At 38.7% G+C, this 19,700-nt stretch overlaps 2 protein-coding genes across 3 annotated transcripts in view; both read left to right on the plus strand.

Moving 5' to 3' along the window:
* ESP4 (HEAT repeat-containing protein) overlaps nucleotides 1–9,777 on the plus strand; it is a 40,512-nt gene extending 30,735 nt beyond the window's left edge. The window contains exons 24-27 of one of the 2 annotated variants that reach the window (XM_088098583.1): nucleotides 7,574–7,618; nucleotides 7,699–7,782; nucleotides 8,835–8,938; nucleotides 9,119–9,777. In XM_088098583.1, coding sequence (XP_087954709.1) covers nucleotides 7,574–7,618; nucleotides 7,699–7,782; nucleotides 8,835–8,938; nucleotides 9,119–9,401 — 516 coding nt within the window. In that variant the 3' untranslated portion in view covers nucleotides 9,402–9,777. Of the gene's footprint in view, nucleotides 1–7,573; nucleotides 7,619–7,698; nucleotides 7,783–7,960; nucleotides 8,540–8,834; nucleotides 8,939–9,118 lie in introns of those variants that run through there. The other variant, XM_088098584.1, reaches the window with a different exon arrangement.
* Nucleotides 9,778–12,261: 2,484 nt separating this feature from the next.
* On the plus strand, nucleotides 12,262–15,121 carry LOC148193852 (uncharacterized). Its single transcript, XM_088099852.1, has 10 exons — nucleotides 12,262–12,873; nucleotides 12,958–13,083; nucleotides 13,166–13,839; nucleotides 13,913–13,994; nucleotides 14,069–14,158; nucleotides 14,248–14,370; nucleotides 14,449–14,577; nucleotides 14,669–14,772; nucleotides 14,857–14,947; nucleotides 15,020–15,121. The coding sequence occupies exons 1-10, from the start codon at nucleotides 12,262–12,264 to the stop codon at nucleotides 15,119–15,121; spliced, it is 2,133 nt and encodes a 710-aa protein (XP_087955978.1).
* Nucleotides 15,122–19,700: the final 4,579 nt, after the last annotated feature.

Consider the following 19,700-nt stretch of genomic DNA (forward strand, 5'->3'; position numbering starts at 1 on the left):
TCGTGAAACACTGGATTTGATGCAATGTGGAGAGCAGCTTGATTGTCGCAATACATCTTCATAGTATGGATGTCACAAAATTTAACCTCTTGAAGGAATTGTTTCACCCATATAAGTTCACATGTTAATGATGCCATTGCCCTATACTCGGCTTCCGCGATTGATCGGGCTACTACATTCTGTTTCTTACTTTTCCATGAAATAATGTTTCTTCCCAGAAAAACACAATATCCTGTTGTAGACCGTCTATCAATATGTGACCCTGCCCAATCTGCATCACAATACCCAGAGACATGAATGCTTCCTTTATCTTCATATAACAATCCTTGCCCGGGAGCCTTCTTTACATATCTTAGAATGCGAATGAGAGCATTCCAATGGTCAACACATGGAGCCTGCATGAACTGACTAACCACTCCAACTGCAAAGGATAGATCTGGCCTTGTAATAGTGAGATAAATCAATTTGCCAACTAGCCTCCTATACCTCTCTGGATCGGAGAATAATTCACCTTCTTCTGTCCTTAATTTCTGGTTTGGGTCCATGGGACTGTCTACCGGTCTACAATCAATCATGCCTGTTTCTTGTAATATATCAAGAGCATACTTCCTTTGGGAGATTACAACTCCATCTTTTGATTGCGCTACTTCAATGCCTAAGAAGTATTTGAGACTTCCAAGATCCTTGGTTTGAAAATGTCTACACAAGTACTCTTTTAGTTGAGATATTCCAACAACATCATTTCCTGTAATGACAATATCATCAACATATACTATTAAGTAAACACATTTTCCGAGAGAAGAATGACAATAAAAAACTGAATGGTCTGCTTCACTGCGTTTTAGCCCAAATTTTTGAACAATGGAGCTAAACTTTCCAAACCAAGCACGTGGGGATTGCTTGAGGCCATATAGAGATCGATGCAATTTGCATACCATACCAGACTCCCCCTGAGCAACAAACCCAGGAGGTTGCTCCATATAAACTTCTTCCTCAAGATCACCATGTAGGAAGGCATTCTTGATATCCAATTGATGAAGTGGCCAGTGACGAATTGCTGCCATGGCAAAGAAGAGACGAATAGTAGTCATCTTGGCTACAGGAGAGAAAGTGTCACAATAATCAAGACCATAAACCTGAGTGTAACCTTTTGCAACAAGTCGAGCTTTGAGCCGATCAATTTCACCATCAGGGCCAACTTTAACTGCATACACCCATCGACAACCAATCGCCTTTTTTCCTGGGGGAAGGGGCACCAACTCCCAAGTATTACTGTGGTCAAGAGCCTGCATTTCTGCAATCATAGCTTGTCGCCATCCAGGATGATCAAGTGCTTCTTTCACATTCTTGGGTATAACAACAGAGGACACTGAGGATAAAAGAGAAAAATAGGAGGGCGACAATCGATGATAGCTTAGAAAATTATAAATGGAATGAGGGTTCCGAGTGGAACGAGTACCTTTTCTGAGGGCAATAGGCCATGCTAAATCATTTGCACCAGGAGGCGTGGGAGCAGGTGACGAGGGAGAAGAATCTGAAGTAGGAGATTCACCATTGTCTTGGGGAGGTGGACTATCCATTGGGCCCTGTGTGGGATGATCTCAATATGTGAAGAAACAAGTGTAGAAGGATTGTGATCAAAACTTGGAATGACAGAGACAGTGGAGCTATTTGACTCAGCCATTGGAATAGGAAGGACCTGCTGGAGGATAGAAAGGAGTTTGTTCAAAGAATGTGTCATTGGCAGACATGTAATACTTCTTAGTTTCAGGAGAGTAACACCGATATCCTTTTTGAAGTCGAGAATAGCCTAAGAAGACACATTTGAGAGCGCGAGCGGAGAGTTTGTCTAGACCTGGAGACATGTCATGAACAAAACATACACAGCCAAACACTCGGGGAGATGTATGAAAGAGAGGATCATTAGGAAACAAAATGGAGAAAGAGACTTTATTATCAAGAGAGAAGGAGGGCATCCTATTAATAAGATAACATGCAGTTAAAATGGCATCCCCTAGTGATGGACAGGAATATGGGCACCAAGCAAAAGGGTACGAGCAGTTTCAACCAAGTGTCTATTTTTTCGTTCTGCTATACCATTTTGCTGTGGTGTATGAGGACAAATAGACTGATGTAAGATATCATGAGAACTCAAGATGGCAGAAAAGGAGGATGAGAAATACTCTTTTGCATTATCACTTCTTAATATTTTTATTACTTGACCAATTTGATTCTTGATTTCATTCAAAAAGGATGTAAAGATAGCTAACAATTCAAAACGATTTTTCATAAGATAAACCCAAGTACATCTTGAATATTCATCAATAAAGGTAACAAAATATCTAAAACCAAAGGAGGAGATACGACTAGGTCCCCATATATCAGAATGGATGATGGAAAAACGAGAATTACATATTGATTGAGACCTTTTAGGAAAGGAAGATCTAACATGCTTTCCTAATTGACATGACTCACATTCTAAGGTTTGGAGACCACTAAGTTCAGGACACATCTTTTTTAATTTGGACAAATGAGGATGGCCAAGTCGATCATGTAGCACTTTAGGATTAGGAGCAGCAACACACGACACCCTTGGACGAGATCCAAAATGGTATAATCCGCCAGCTTCATATCCTTCTCCAATCTGTCTCCCCGAACCACGCTCCTATATAACAAAAGATTTATGATCAAAGGTTATTGAACAATTTAACATTTTAGTCAACTGGCTTAAGGAAATTAAATTAAAAGGACAATTAGGAACAAAAAGGACTGAGTTGAGATTGAGGGAGGGAGACAAAGAAACATGACCGACTCCTTTGGAAGAAGTTTTAACATGCTTTCCTAATTGACATGACTCACATTCTAAGGTTTGGAGACCACTAAGTTCAGGACACATCTTTTTTAATTTGGACAAATGAGGATGGCCAAGTCGATCATGTAGCACTTTAGGATTAGGAGCAGCAACACACGACACCCTTGGACGAGATCCAAAATGGTATAATCCGCCAGCTTCATATCCTTCTCCAATCTGTCTCCCCGAACCACGCTCCTGTATAACGAAAGATTTATGATCAAAGGTTATTGAACAATTTAACATTTTAGTCAACTGGCTTAAGGAAATTAAATTAAAAGGACAATTAAGGACAAAAAGGACTGAGTTGAGATTGAGGGAGGGAGACAAAGAAACATGACCGACTCCTTTGGAAGAAGTTTTAGATCCATTTGCAAGGGTTATGAAATGAGGTTTTTCTCGAAAGGAAATAGATGAGAACAAAGAGGTATTACCAGAAATGTGATCAGAAGCACCTGAGTCAATTACCCATGAATTTTGACATTCCATAGATTGAGAAACGCAGGCAGTTGATGTATTGGGAGATTGAGATAGTTGTGCCAAGCTGTTAGACTTTAACCTTAAATACTCTTGATATTCTTCCTCAGAAAACATAGAAGTGGAGGTTTCAGTTTTCGAAGTGGAAGTTTCAGTCTTCGAAATATTGGCGGTTTTGGAAGGGAAACTATGTAAGGAGTAGCAATTCTCTTGAGTATGACCCATTCTTTTACAATATGTGCATTGAGTACGTCCCCGACCTCCTCGTCCTCCTCCTCTAGTGCCACGTCCTCCTCTTCCTCGTGTGGCAACCATGACAGATGGTTCCACTAGTTCATGCGTTTCTTGAGTTTGAGATACCGGGACACGCAGAAGGCGAGTGGTCAATGTTTCCATAGAGGGGACCTCATGACTAGTTAGAATTTGATCTCTGAGATGATCAAAATCGGGATGTAGGGCACGAAGGATCAACACCATGTAAAATTTGTCTAGTTTCTTTTTTATATCCTCTAGTGGATCTACTTCCAAAAACATCCTAAGTTCTTCAACAGCAGATTAGGCTTCAGCCATGAAGGACACCATATCATGGTTTGCCATTTTAAGAGATGCAAGCTTGTTCGTAGTGTCATAGAGACGTTGAATATCGTTGGCATAAATGCTTTGGGCTTTCTTCCAAAAGGAGTGACAAGTTTTGAAAGCCCTCAAAGATACAAAAAGTTTGGGTTCCACTGATTGCCATAACAAGGCACACAACTGGAAATCTGCTTGTTTCCACTGATCAGCTTTTTCAGTAGGCACATGGCTTCCATCTCGCTCAAGGTGGTCATAATGCCCTTGGCCAAGTAACCACATTTCAACGGCAGCAGACCATGATAGATAATTTTTTCCATTTAGCTTCTCGGAGGTAATTAATGGACTTCCAGAGAAGGAAAGAGTACTGTCAGACGCCATTTTTGAAAAAGACAAATAGTACTAGCAAGGAACAAGAAAACCCTAAGGGTTTAGACGAAGGAAACTGTGACAGTGATGGACGACAGTGGCCGGCAACGGCGGGCGGTGGCCGGCGGCGGGCGACGGACGACGATGGCCGGCGGCGACGGTGGCCGGCGACGGAAGACGGTGGCCGGCGGCGGGCAGTGGCGGGCGACGAAGAACTGTGGCGCCGAACATATATATATTACGAGACAGAAACCAGAGCGGGATCGACCCGCTCTGATACCAACTTAAGATTGAAAAGAAATAATTCTTGAGGGCTTGATTGATCCCTCTCACAATCTTCTATTTATAAGAATAAATTGATACACAAGTACATGATAAATAGGGTAACCCTAGACACAATATAATCATGATAAATAGGGTAATCCTAGACACAATATAATCATGATAAATAGGGTAACCCTTGGCACACTATAATGATGATAAAATATCATAAATATCCTAACATTGTTAAAACCAAGGTTGTCAAAATCGAGAGTTTATGTAAACTCGTGACAGTCCAACAAACTCGAACCGTAAACTCGTAAGAGTTTACTTTACATGAAAAAAATATAAATTCATAAAAATCTTTTTCATAGAAATATTGTTATTGTGAAACATAAATTGATATATTAAAAAGTCTCTATATCTAATCCTCTAATAATGACATCATTATCTCTATCATCATTTTTCTGGAATATTTTTACTTTTACTTTTAATTGTTGAAAATGCACTTGGATTAACTTCTACCTAGTTTGATAGGTTTCCAGGCATAACAAGATAAACTTTTTCACTACAAACATAGAAGATAAAATGCCAAACAGCTTAAAATATTGTCTCAGCAAGGTTGTTCAACAGTCCAGTGTGCATAATTTTATTAAAAATAAAATGAATAGTACGGTGCTATAAAATGAAAACCATTAAATATTGTGCCGTAAATGCTTTGGTAATAAAACATGAAATCAATTTAAACATCAAGTGGCAGAGGGTTTACACTTATGCAACCCTTCGAAGACGAGATTGACGGCCAGAACGTCGGCAACCCGATCGACTGCGATGGCACGAACGGCACGAATCGGCACGAACGAAGGCGAGATCGAATGACGACAAGGAAGGCGTGACGGAGGGCGAGATTGACTAACGACGACGAAGGCGATGCGACAAAGGCGAGATCGAACGATGAGATTGACAACAAGAGTGCGAGAAAGGAGATGAACAATGAGAACGAAAGCAGTGAGTGAATCGGTTCAACGAAAGCTCTAAAACCTAATTTGGTGAGTCCTAAAAATTTTCTTCTCAAACTCGCAAAATCGGAACCCAACTCGCGATTTCAGGCGAGTTTAACGAGCCTATCACCATTTCCCCTCAAACAATTCTCAGTTTCCTAAAAGACTTAGTGAAAATATGTGCTAACTGATCATTAGAGTTAACGAACTCAGTCTTGATGTCTTCATATACAATCTTTTCTCAAATGAAATGATAGTCAATCTTAATGTGTTTAGACATTTCATGAAAGATATGATTAAAACTGATATGAAGAGTTGCGTAATTGTCACATATAAGTGTCATTTGAGTGACATTTCCAAATTGTAACTCTCTAAGCAATTGTTTAAGATAGGCAAGTTCACAAGTGGTTGAGGCCATAGCTCTATATTTTGTATCTGCACTAGATCTTGCCACAACACGTTTCTTGCTTTCAAGAAATCAAGTTATCACCAATGGAGACACAATACCCAAGGTAGATCTTCTATCAGAAAGAGATACTTGAGAATTAAACTGTAAAATAATTCTAGAGGGCTTAATTGATCCCTCTCATGATCTTCTATTTATAAGAATAAATTGATACAAAAGTTTGTACATGATAAATACAGTAACCTTAGACACAATATAATCATGATAAATAGGATAATCCTAGACACAATATAATCATGATAAATAGGGTAACCTTTGACATAATATAATCATGATAAATTAGGATAAATATCCTAACAGAGATCTTGCCCAATCAACATCTAAATAGCAAAAACCTTTTGTATGGTTATTGGAATCATATAAAACAATCCTTTTCCGGGAGATCCTTTAACGTACTTTAATATATGGACGATTGCATTCACTGTCTCACTGACTGCATTCACCGTATTCATCTCCTTCAGTCTCACTGCTGCATGCACTTATGTTGCTGCTCACAGCTACTCTCTGCCTCCAGCCGTCACCACCATTCACTGTTGTCTTATGATTTGTTGTTATTTTTAATTTTCCCAACAACTTGAATTTCATAATCTATGGAGAGTCAAAATCCATGAATAATTGACTCAGGTGCATTTGTTCATAATTCTGGTAATATCCTTTTGTTCTCTTATCTTTCCTTTCCCAAAACACATCATATCATAGTCCTAGCCAATGGATCTAGAGTAGCTTGCTAAGGAATGTCATCCCTCCCTTGTGCACTTATGTAGGTAAAACAATTCCTTCAAGAACTAGATTTTTTGAGATTCAGCCAATGAAGATTTATTGTGATAACCAAGTTGCTCTCCACATTGCTTTTAATATAGTGTTTCATGAGACAACTAAACACATAAATTGACTGTGATTTTATTTCAGAAATTTGTTGTCCAAGGAAATCTGCACTAAGTTTGTTGGATCAAATGATCAACTTGTACATGTATTAACGAAATCTTGTAGAGGACCTTGGATAAAATTTATTTGTTTCATGTTTGGCACATACAATTTGTATGCTCCAACTTGGAAGTGTGTTAGAATATTTAGTGTCAAATTGTATTGATTGTAAAGTTGTTGTATGTTTGGCACATACAATTTGTATGCTCCAACTTGGAAGTGTGTTAGAATATTTAGTGTCAAATTGTATTGATTGTAAAGTTGTTGTATGCCTTGTGTTGTACCTAGTTTCTAGATTTTCATATTCTCTTCTTTTTCCCCACTATTGTACTTGATGTATTCAAAGTTATTATTGTGAGATCCCAATAGAGGGAAATTCACTCATTCATTCTCTACTTTTTTGTATTTTTCTCAAGTACAACATTTAAACTCGTTTTGAAGCCCCAAATATATATTCATTAAAGCTTTGCCAGTTAACTTTTCACTGTTGCGCAATATGGCAGCTTTGATTAATTGATTATTTTCTAACTGAAAACGTTCTACCGTTGTTGATAGGACATCTATATCTAGAAACCTAACAATTGTTCATTGAGATCTGTTTGGTTTGAATTTGATATATTCGAACTAGTTATTGACTTGTATAAATTACTGTAGGTGGACTTTATCATGGGGATTCTTTCTCGCCTTGTGACAAAGCAGGTTCATATATTATTGTTTTGTTTTTTGTAATCTATTTTATTGTTCTGTGTGCTTACTCATTGCTAAATGAACTGTTGCAGATATGGAAATATCCGAAGTTGTGGGTGGGATTCTTGAAGTGTGTGCAGCTGACAAAACCACAGTCATTTAGCGTTTTGCTTCAGGTATTATTATATATATTTACTCTTGTTATCAGGACCTTACTGTCATTTTTGAAGTTATGGCACAGTTCTGAATTAGTTTTCAGCGTCTCTGTTCATTATTGCGCCCTTACATACCTATTCTATATGATGAACGTATAACTTAAACAAGATGAAACTATCAATTATTTGTTTCCTACAGGAGGAGCTCCGCACGAAATATGTGGAACAATAGCTACTGAGAAACTTTGGTGTTGATTTCTTGGGTTAACTGTTAATATCGCAATTTAATGGTGTTGCCTTCAAATTGTACTTTATTCTATTAAATCATAAGATCTTTGTACGTTTTCTTGTGGCTATTCCGAGAGCTTTTGAAACAAGCTTAGTTACATAAAATTCTGGTCCAATGGAATTTCAGAGTTGGCACACTTGCACGAAATCTTCGTGTTGGGAAATCCTCCCATTTGTTGCTTCGTTTTGTGACTCTTTTGCTCCTTCTCAATCCCCCAGAATACGGCTTTACTGCCACTTGGTGGTGTTTCGTAACTAACTCTGATGCGTGGGTACTGTTATGCCACTGATATCATCATCCATCATGTGGCAGCTCTGCATGCTAGATTAGTGATAGTCTTACAATTGGAAATATGACTGCAGTAGTTAGATTATTATAATTATTTTTTTTATGTGAAGAGAATTGCATGGTCTGTATTCTAAAGAAATATTTTAGATGGCATTCAATCGTAGAGCTTATTTATCTGTTAATCGAGACCTCACTTTTATATACCAGATGGGTTTGGGAAGAGGGTTAATAAAATGTAGAAGTCAGTTGCTTTTAATATCTTTTTTTAAATAATTACATTGCTCATACTTAATTATCGTTTTAAGTGAGTCTTTTTCCTTCATTTTTCACAAGTTTGATATAGAAAATTTCAGTAGCTTAATTTCCTCTCGTTTTTTTCTTGGGTACGCATTCTTTATTCTTTGAGTTTGAGTTTAGATGGTTTTTTTAAAAGCTTTTGAAATTTTAAGACATGTCTGTTCTAATGCTTTTTCTTGTGGTGTATGCTTGCAAGCAGCTGCCTCCAGCACAATTGGAGAATGCATTAAATAGAATTTCAGCCTTGAAGGCACCATTGATTGCACATGCTAGCCAGCCAGATATACAATCCAAACTTCCGAGGTTCAAAATTTCACTGGGCACAACATTGCCATGAATTTATCTTTTTCTTTCCTTTCTCTACATCTTATTGATGGTGATCTCGTTTCATTCTTGTTTAAAAACTGCATCTTTTTGGGACGGGGTGTAGCCAGTGTGTTTATTTTTGAACAACATTGATTCTAAGTTTTTGAATGTGTTTAGGGCTATGCTAGTTGTTCTTGGAATTGCATCCGATTCTCAAGTCTCATCAAGTCAAGCACAAACTACTCAGACACAGATTACTCAGACACAGATTACTCAGACACAAACTAGTCAGACACAGACTACTCAGACACAAACTAGTCAGACACAGACTACTCAGACACAAACTAGTCAAACACATACTACTCAGACACAAACTAGTCAAACACAGACTGGTGAGACAAGCAACTCAGACAAGGACACAGTAACAGAGAAATCTAAAGAATCATCTACCGCGAGCTAAAATATAAGCAACCATGATGATGTGGTGGAATTTACTATTCAACTGCGAGTCTCAGGTTGAATTAGCCTAGACCTGACCGAGACTAACCGCAATCAGCTCTGACCGACAGAGGAATAAGGAGCTAATACTGATAATTCAACACATTCAGATAGCTAAATAGTTGGGCTGTGCTCAGGGTTTTTGTGCCCTTCACTGTACCTTGGCATTAGGCAACAACCCAGCCTGTACATGTATATAGATGGAATAATGTGTATTGGAATGGAATGGTTCCTATTTTGGCCCCAATTTTATTTTATTTACTGTTTGAACATAATGTGTTCCTATTAAAATGTGTATATACACGTTGATTTTCCCCAGTGGAAACTATTTTAGCGTTTGTCTTGCGCATCTGTATCTCTGATTAAGACAAGGATCAGAGAATCTTTACACATACTCTACTTTTTTAGATTTGCTTTTTAAATTGTGTTGAGTTACTTCGATCTCTAATTTATTTGCAACGATTTCATAATAAAATACGAAATTACGTTCATGTTTTTGCCATTATGTTGGAGTACGAAATAAAATGTCTGAAGTGTTTGTTGGCATTAATTTGAACAATATATAGATGTACTGAGTTTAGTAATTAGTGAACTTGTGGTAATTGTTAAATACAAAATCTGTTTTCGGCAAAAACAATCTTCCCATGGCTTAATTTAGCATTAACTTCATCCTATATAATTTGGGCTTAATTTCCCTTTTAGCACTTTAAATCGATGATTTAAGTATAGTAGAAGTTATCTTCTCTTATATTTTAAATTAATGAATTAGTCTAATACTTACTATTTAGTCTGGGGGCCACCTTTTATACTATTAATAGCGTGTCTAGCGACAGACCGATGTCTTTCCCTTGTAGGCATTTCGTACCTTGCGCAAGCTCCAGTATTGTACATTTACTGTACAGTAAATATGGATTTGATTGTAAGAAATTCGTAAAATTAAGGGATTGAGATAGGAATTTATTTGGTAGATTTTCTCCTTATATAGTCTTCGGAGATTTATTTCATGAGATTCCATTAAAGGGGATTTGTTTCTTGTATAACCTTGTTTTTCTCTTCGTAAAATTACCGATTCAAAATCAACAAAAGAAGATTTCAGTTTTTCCCAAAATGATTGGTGGACTCTAAGGCATTAGAGCTTCTACAGATTAAATGGAAAAAGCTATTATGCAAATGATTCCAACTTGTTGTATGCACTATGAGATGATTCTAATGAATTTCTTTTTTATGCAGAGAATGAAAGAATCTAAAATCCCCAATTGGGTATTAGTTCGCATGCAGTAAAACTGAGATTTATGAATGATGATATGCAGTGTAGAAATTTAAATCAACGAATGCTATATATGAATGCCATGCAGATGCTGAAGTAATCAAGATAGAACAACAAGATCGACTTATAAAGCATAATTTAACAGAAGTGTTACCCTAATCATGGAACAACAAGATCGACTTATAAAGCATAATTTAAAGAAAAATACTCAGAAATTAAAAGTCTTTAACAATGAATTTAAAAAGACAACAAAGCATACCAAAACTCAGAATTAAATGTTTGATTTGTTTAGTTAACTGAATCATAACCTGTCAAGAAGACATCTTGATTAATATAGACCCACTTTGGAATCCTATAGGTTCTTGATTAGAGACCAAATAGTGCAAATTTTCATTCAATCTCCAGACAAAACCAAACTTTAATTCTGAATTAACAGTGAACACAGAAAGAATGAACAAGGCAAAGCGCTTTGAAACTACTATAAAACAAAAATCAAGATTGTGAAAATAGAGCATATCATTGAAAGATGCAGAAATTAAAAGATAAAAGAAACAAGGTTTAGAGGCAAGAAGACAGTAAATTTATAGAATTGAAATCGAATTGACGTCAAGACAAACCATGTTTTGTGAACACAAAAAGCTTTTCAGTCACACATTTGACGTCACACAAGCAAAGAGCTAATTTTAAATAGATAATGATACTTTGAAAATATATTTTAACAACATTTTGGTATGGGTCACGTGTCGTGTTTCTATTGGTCCATGTGGATAATGTTTAAAAAAATTGAAAATGAGGTGGAAATTGAAGGGCCGTAGGATTTTGTTTAGGCACAATTCATTTGAGGGGTTTGAAAGGAAAATGTTATTTGGACAACAAAAGTTTGACACAGTTTTGACAACAGTCACGTGGCAGCTGTGCATTGGCTCAGTGAATTGAAAATAAACCAGAGAAAGGGAACCGGGGCGAGGGGTATTTTGGGTTTTCTAGATTAAATTTTTAAGATTTGGGTTTGGCGGTTTAGGGTGCGAAAGACGTTCGTTCAAGCCTTGCTTCTTCTCCTTCGTTCAAGCCTTCTCTCTCGTCCGTCTTCTCTCTCGCTGTGTCGTCCGTCTTCTCGTTCGTTCAAGCCTTCGTTCTCTTTCCGTCTTCGAAGCTTCCATCCTCGGTTTCGTTCTCTCCTCCTTCTTCAAAACGTGCGTTGAAACCTTGGAGGATCTCTGTGGCTGTGTGTTCCATCTTTACCCTACCCACAACGTTCAACCCTTCCATCCTTTGTGTGGGTCTGTCGTCCAAAGAGAAACCCTTACATTTTGGTGTAAGTAAAAATGGGCGAGCCCTGACATTGTGTTTTACTCTGTGTTTTTGGTTTTCATTAAGTTGAATGATATAACTGAGTGTGGAATGTTGTCTTCTTAGGGCCGTTGCAATGGAAGGGAAAAAAGCAAGTGTAAGAAAAAAATTAAATTTTTTGTTTATATATTATTTAATTATCTTACGGATTGTAGTTAGTAATAAATTTTTATGATTTTTTTTGTAGTGGCGACTTCTTATCTCGATGGATTCATCGATCATTATTGAAATGAATCGTTTACTCCGACAGTGTCATGTGGATCGGATTAGGATGACACCATTTATGTGGTGTTTGAATATTAATAACCCTGTGGAGGTGAATTTAAAATTATTGAAGGTTATGGTTAGCAGGTGGGTTGGAAATGATAACAGTTTTAGAGTTAGTCAAAAGTTGGTGCCCTTTAGAGTTGTTGATGTGTTGATGAGCTTAGGTTTAGAAATAGGTGGTTTAGAGATTCCCTTTGATGAAGTAGTTGGTGGATTGGTTGGTGAAATGTTCAAATCAAAAACCATCAGTTTGAAGGACTTGACAGACATGTTTAATGTCATTGTTGATGATAAAAACATTGAAGTCGATGTAGTGTGTAGGTTATATATATTAGTTTGTTTGGTTGTTTTCTATTTCCCTAGGAAATCAAGGCATGTTTGTAACATGCCTTTTGGAGTGTTAGATGACTTAGACCGTTTGTGTCTATATGATTGGTGCACCGGTGTACATAAACACATTGTAGAGAATTTAAATAAATGTAAGAAGAAAATTATGGGAGCAGGTATCCCCCAGTCAGTCACTCTCAGTGGCAATGTGGCAGTGTTGCAGGTAATATGATATGTAGTTCACTATTTTGATGTAGTGCAGAACATTGTGAATTATGTTTGATGAAATAATTTTATGATATTTTAGGCTTGGGCGGTTGAGAGACTTTTTTTGCATGGTCATCCTTCGCACCGGTTTTTCCCGCGCATAATGAGATGGTTCCCGTTTAAATCAAGGACCGAAAAAATTGAAAATATTTTTATGACTGGAGATGTAAGTGTTTTGTTTTTCGTTATTTTGTATGTTAAAATGGATTGTCTATTTTGTCTGAATTTGTTGTGTGCTATTGGTGCAGTTAAATATGGAGTGGTATATACGAAATGAAGATCGTCATAGGCCGGAAATCCGTGCAGCTTTCAACATGGATGACGGAGGAATGAGTGAAGGATCCTTGGGTGAAGGATCCAAGGTTGACAAAGACGACGATGAAGACGAAAGCTCTGATGACGGGGCATGGGAAGCAGGTGCGGAGGAGAGATTGAGGAAAAATAACGAACATATCAGAGCATTGAATGCCAAGATTGGAGTTCTGACTAGGGAGCTATTTGAAATTTATCAAACTCCAATCTTTCATGAAGAAGATGCATGTGCCACTGATGAAGAGGTTGGGGGTGGAGTTGATGAAGGACATGGAGTTGGAGGTGAGGAGAATGCTGAAGTTGGGGGAGAAGAAGAAGGTGATGGACATGGAGTTGGAGGTGAGGAGAATGCTGAAGTTGGGGGAGAAGAAGAAGGTGATGGAAATGAAGTTGATGACCCCCTAGGTGCACATGCTGAAGTAAGAGGGGATGATGAAACTGTTGGTAACATTAATTTTATTGAAATAAATGATGATGCTGATGAAGAAGAACGGGAGGTCGTGCCATTGGCTATACCCCCATTGCGGAGTTTTGTTGGTGATCCAAGCACTAGTGTTGATGTAAACCAATTGTATACAGCAGTCAGCATCAGAGAGATTTACGTACACAGGTATATGGTATGAATTGTAGTTGTGGTTGAGGAATATGTATTGTTTGTGATTGACTAATATTTGTATGTTTAGAGTTGTAAGCGAAATAATTGGCCAAAGCTTGAGCACGACTTCAATTTATACTTTGGCCCCAATGAAATACGTTGATAACATGGTTAGTATTGTCACATTTGGTTGTGTTTCATGTTTTAGTCTATGTTAGTAATGTGAAATTTTTTTATTGTGTAGGTGGTGTTGTTTGCTTCTACGATCTTTATGTACTTTGAGAAAAGGTTGTGCGGTGTTGTTAAGAGGATTCATTTTAGTCCGTTATACTCGGTAAATAGAATTTGATATTGTATCATATTTATGATTGAAGAAAGTATTTTTGATCGATTTTTTATTGATGATTTTGAAATTGTCCACAGCACCATATTCTTACAGATTATAGGAGACGTCCACAGAATCGCCATGTATTCACGCTTCATAACTATAACAGTTATTTGCGTTCCGATCATTTTCGACTTGAAGAATTACCCACAGCGGACTTTGTGAGTAACCTTGAATTTGCAAATTTTGTCGACTTTTGCTTGTAAATGTGTTACTGAAATTGTTTAAATTTTTTGTAGTTGTTTCTGCCATTTGTCCACGATGATCATTGGTGGTGTTATTCAGTGAAATTGAGGTCAATGGAGATTTTTGTGATTGATTCATTGGGGAAAGGGATTAGAGACCGCAAAAGGATAGACACAGCCGTTGTAAGATTCGACATCTTTCATTATTGATTACCGTGTGATTATGACATAACCCTGTATTGTTTAACTATTTATTGTATTTGTTAACTGGTAGGCTGAAAATATGGCACGGTTTTTTTGCATCCTGATGAATACACCGGAAGGTAGTATTGGTCCTTTGACAGTTAAACAAGCAAATATCCCATCCCAACCAAACTTGTAAGTTTCTTCAACTGTACTGCCGGATTATATTGTGATGTATATGGGCAAAAGTAATCTGATGTTGTCGGTATATTATTTCAGACATGACTGTGGAGTAATAATGTTGAAAGCAATGGAAATATGGGATGGAGATGAAAAATACAACGGGAAAAGCATGCCTGAATATACAACTGTAAGTTGGAACTGTGTGTTTGATAATATTCTTGTATGTCCTGGTTTCTAATGTGGAAAATGTTGGTTTCAGGAGGAGCTGCTTGGGATTAGAAAGAAATATGTGTGTGACTGGATCCTGGACAACGACAACATTAGAAGAATGGAAGCCCTACAACTATACGGCATTGTCTAGGATTGCTAAGAAATTATCAAATTTTGACATGTATAAGATGTTCAAATATGTACCTAATGTTATTTGACAATTTTGACATGCATAAGCTGTTCAAAAATGTACCTAATGTTATTTGACAATGTACAATATGTGTTTGTAATAAGATTAGTGGTTGGATTTCGAAATGAATTGTTTTTACTTTGCGTTTGTGTTTGTTATAATGACAAAATTAGGGATTGAAAAATGAACGCAGCATTATAATAAAAATTTGAAAAGTACGAGACCAATTTCACTAAAATTAATGGTAATTAATGGGAAGGATTTGATCAACTTCTGAGTGGGGAGATGGGTGTTGGTCATTGATGTGAACGCAAGAAGCGTGGAGTGACCCGTGATGAGTAGGGGGACCAAGTAGTGCAAGGAATGAGTGAGAGTGCTGAAAAAAGGCTCTGGTAATCGTTTACAGCACCCCTGTAAACGATTACCCGAGATGAATTGCAAATTTGTACAGAAAGTCCAACACAGGTACTCAGTCAGATGAACAGGGGTCACTATTGGAAATACAAGCGACTTTTAGGCACTTCTGCACCTGTCTGAGGCATGTGCAGGTGTTCCAGTGGTGGGAGAGGGTGGCTGGTGATGTGATGTGAGTCCAAGGAGGGTGGGGAGACCCCTCATGAGTTGGAGGAGCAAGCTGTGCAAGGAATGAGTGAGAGTGCTGAAAAAAGGGTCTGGTAATCGTTTACAGCACCCCTGTAAACGATTACCCGAGAGAAAATGGGAATTTGTACAGAAAGTCCAACACAGGTACTCAGTCAGATGAACAGGGGTCACCATTGGGAAAAAAACTGACTTTTATGCTAATCTGCACCTGTCTGAGGCTGGTGCAGGTGTTCCAGTGGTGGGAGAGGGTGGCTGGTGATGTGATATGAGTCCAAGGAGGGTGGGGAGACCCCTCATGAGTTGGAGGAGCAAGCTGTGCAAGGAATGAGTGAGAGTGTTCAAAAAAGGCTCTGGTAATCGTTTACAACACCCCTGTAAACGATTACTCGAGAGAAAAAGCCAATTTGTACATAAAGTATAACACATGTACTCAGTCAGATGAACAGGGGTCACGATTCGAAAAAAAACTGACTTTTAGGCACTTCTGCACTTGTGTGAGGCTTGTGTAGGTGTTTTAGTGGTGGGAGAGGGTGGATGGTGATGTGATGTGAGGCCAAGGAGTGTGGGGAGACCCCTCATGAGTTGGAGGAGCAACCTGTGCAAGGAATGAGTGAGAGTGCTGAAAAAAGGGTCTGGTAATCGTTTACAGCACCCCTGTAAACGATTACCCGAGAGAAAATGGGAATTTGTACAGAAAGTCCAACACAGGTACTCAGTCAGATGAACAGGGGTCACCATTGGGAAAAAAACTGACTTTTAGGCTAATATGCACCTGTCTGAGGCTGGTGCAGGTGTTCCAGTGGTGGGAGAGGGTGGTTGGTGATGTGATGTGAGTCCAAGGAGGGTGGGGAGACCCCTCATGAGTTGGAGGAGCAAGCTGTGCCAGGAATGAGTGAGAGTGTTCAAAAAAGGCTCTGGTAATCGTTTACAACACCCCTGTAAACGATTACCCGAGAGAAAAAGCCAATTTGTACATAAAGTATAACACAAGTACTCAGTCAGATGAACAGGGGTAACCATTCGAAAAAAAACTGACTTTTAGGCACTTCTGCACCTGTGTGAGGCTTGTGCAGGTGTTCCAGTGGTGGGAGAGGGTGGATGGTGATGTGATGTGAGGCCAAGGAGTGTGGGGTGACCCCTCATGAGTTGGAGGAGCAACCTGTGCAAGGAATGAGTGAGAGTGCTGAAAAAAGGGTCTGGTAATCGTTTACAGCACCCCTGTAAACGATTACCCGAGAGAAAATGAGAATTTGTACAGAAAGTCCAACACAGGTACTGAGTCAGATGAACAGGGGTCACCATTGGAAACACAAGTGACTTTTAGGCACTTCTGCACCTGTGTGAGGCTTGTGCAGGTGTTCCAGTGGTGGGAGAGGGTGGATGGTGATGTGATGTGAGGCCAAGGAGTGTGGGGTGACCCCTCATGAGTTGGAGGAGCAACCTGTGCAAGGAATGAGTGAGAGTGCTGAAAAAAGGCTCTGGTAATCGTTTACAGCACCCCTGTAAACGATTACCCGAGAGAAAATGAGAATTTGTACAGAAAGTCCAACACAGGTACTCAGTCAGATGAACAGGGGTCACCATTGGAAACACAAGTGACTTTTAGGCACTTCTGCACCTGTGTGAGGCTTGTGCAGGTGTTCTAGTGGTGGGAGAGGGTGGATGGTGATGTGATGTGAGGCCAAGGAGTGTGGGGTGACCCCTCATGAGTTGGAGGAGCAACCTCTGCAAGGAATGAGTGAGAGTGCTGAAAAAAGGGTCTGGTAATCGTTTACAGCACCCCTGTAAACGATTACCCGAGAGAAAATGAGAATTTGTACAGAAAGTCCAACACAGGTACTCAGTCAGATGAACAGGGGTCACCATTGGAAACACAAGTGACTTTTAGGCACTTCTGCACCTGTCTGAGGCATGTGCAGGTGTTCCAGTGGTGGGAGAGGGTGTCTGGTGATGTGATGTGAGTCCAAGGAGGGTGGGGAGACCCCTCATGAGTTGGAGGAGCAAGCTGTGCAAGGAATGAGTGAGAGTGTTCAAAAAAGGCTCTGTTAATCGTTTAGAGCACCCCTGTAAACGATTACCCGAGAGAAAAAGCCAATTTGTACATAAAGTATAACACAGGTACTCAGTCAAATGAACAGGGGTCACCATTCGAAAAAAAACTGACTTTTAGGCACTTCTGCACCTGTCTGAGGCTTGTGCAGGTGTTCTAGTGGTGGGAGAGGGTGGATGGTGATGTGATGTGAGTCCAAAGAGGGTGGGGAGACCCCTCATGAGTTGGGGGAGCAACCTGTGCAAGGGATGAGTGAGGGTGTTCAAAAAAGGGTCTGGTAATCGTTTACAGCACCCCTGTAAACGATTACCCGAGAGAAAAAGCCAATTTGTACATAAAGTATAACACAGGTACTCAATCAGATGAACAGGGGTCACCATTCGAAAAAAAACTGACTTTTAGGCACCATTTTGTATGACATAAATAAATTCATTATAACACACCAGTAATAGAGATTCAGTTACACAACATACAGAACAAAATGATACATTGTACGTTTCAAATATTACAGTTATCCAAGAAATACTTATAATGGTGTTCATATAAAATTACAGTTATCCTAAACGCACTATTGGTTGTCTGCTTGATTGGACGTTGATGGTTGGTCAGATGGACGGACAAATTTGCGGAGGATGTCATCCACATTGAGTTCCTTCTCTGCCCACATAGGAAGTCGAATGACAGGTTTTGGTGTCTCCTTAACAAGGTCAATTGTAGGAGGAGAAACTTCAGCTGGAAATACCTTCACTATAGAGCGATGCGTAATATTGAGGTAGTGGTTTTGCCTAAATGCAGTGAAGGGGTGGACCTAAATGTACAAACGGAGTTTGTAAGAAGAAGAACCCTTAAATACCAATAAAATAATTATGGTAGTTAAGTACAAATTTGATGGCTTACAAGATTGAGTATGATAACGGAACCAACTGCGATATTTTCTGCAATTTCAGGATCTTCAAGAGCTTTCTTGTGCAAGGAAGCCTTCATCGTGGCAGTTGGGTCCTTAAGAGTCAACTGCATATCTCCCAACCCATTGGGCTTGCACTCTTTCAATATGCAAACCACCAATGGAAGGACCTCAGCTGATTTTGCCTCTTGGAGGGAGTTAACGTTCTCGAATTTTCCATCCTTTACGAGACCTATGATAACAAAATATTAAAACAAATTACAAGTATTAAAGGTAATAATGTTCTTGGAAGCGTGTATGAGATTCAGTGTACCGTGGTGTTCAATAAACATTTGTGCCCATTTCCAAGCATTGGAGTTGAAATCTCGTTCATAGGTTGCGTCAGCAACATCACGAGCAAATTCTTGTGTCGATTTCGGTTGTTCTGTTCCCGTTCTATTCATGAAAGCTGCTTGGATGTTACCTGCAGGACCAGGAATAAGCGTTGCGGAAGCATCGCATTTTTTCAAAAACGATTCAAGGACATCATCATCATAAACAAGGTCTTCCCATGCATCCATGATTATGCAGAAATTTCCTGTCCACATAAAAATTGTAGGTTAAGGACGATACATCAGTGGGATGATTAAAGAAGTCACTCACAACTAAACAATGGTAAACGGGTTACTGTCACCTGATTCAAGCCTACAGAATTGGTTTCTCCCCGAATTTGAAATACAAGTACGTGAACGATGAAATTATAGGAAATCAATGTAACGAAAAAAATATTAATATTATATCTATTTCCATTAACTTAACTTATTCAAATCAAGTTACATTAATTGTGGGGAGATAGTCTGATTTGATGGGTAGCCTTTAAAAGTGAAAAGCATTGATTGGGGGTTAGGAGAGAGAAACTTTATGCTGACAACCATCAATGCATGCTTTCACAGGATAACCAAATACGTGTATGACAAGCCAAAAATATGACCTTTGGCGGGAAT

The sequence above is a fragment of the Vigna umbellata genome, chromosome 9, assembly GCF_029865625.1.
Source record: "Vigna umbellata cultivar VRB3 chromosome 9, Vumbellata_1.0, whole genome shotgun sequence".
NCBI lineage: Eukaryota > Viridiplantae > Streptophyta > Magnoliopsida > Fabales > Fabaceae > Vigna > Vigna umbellata.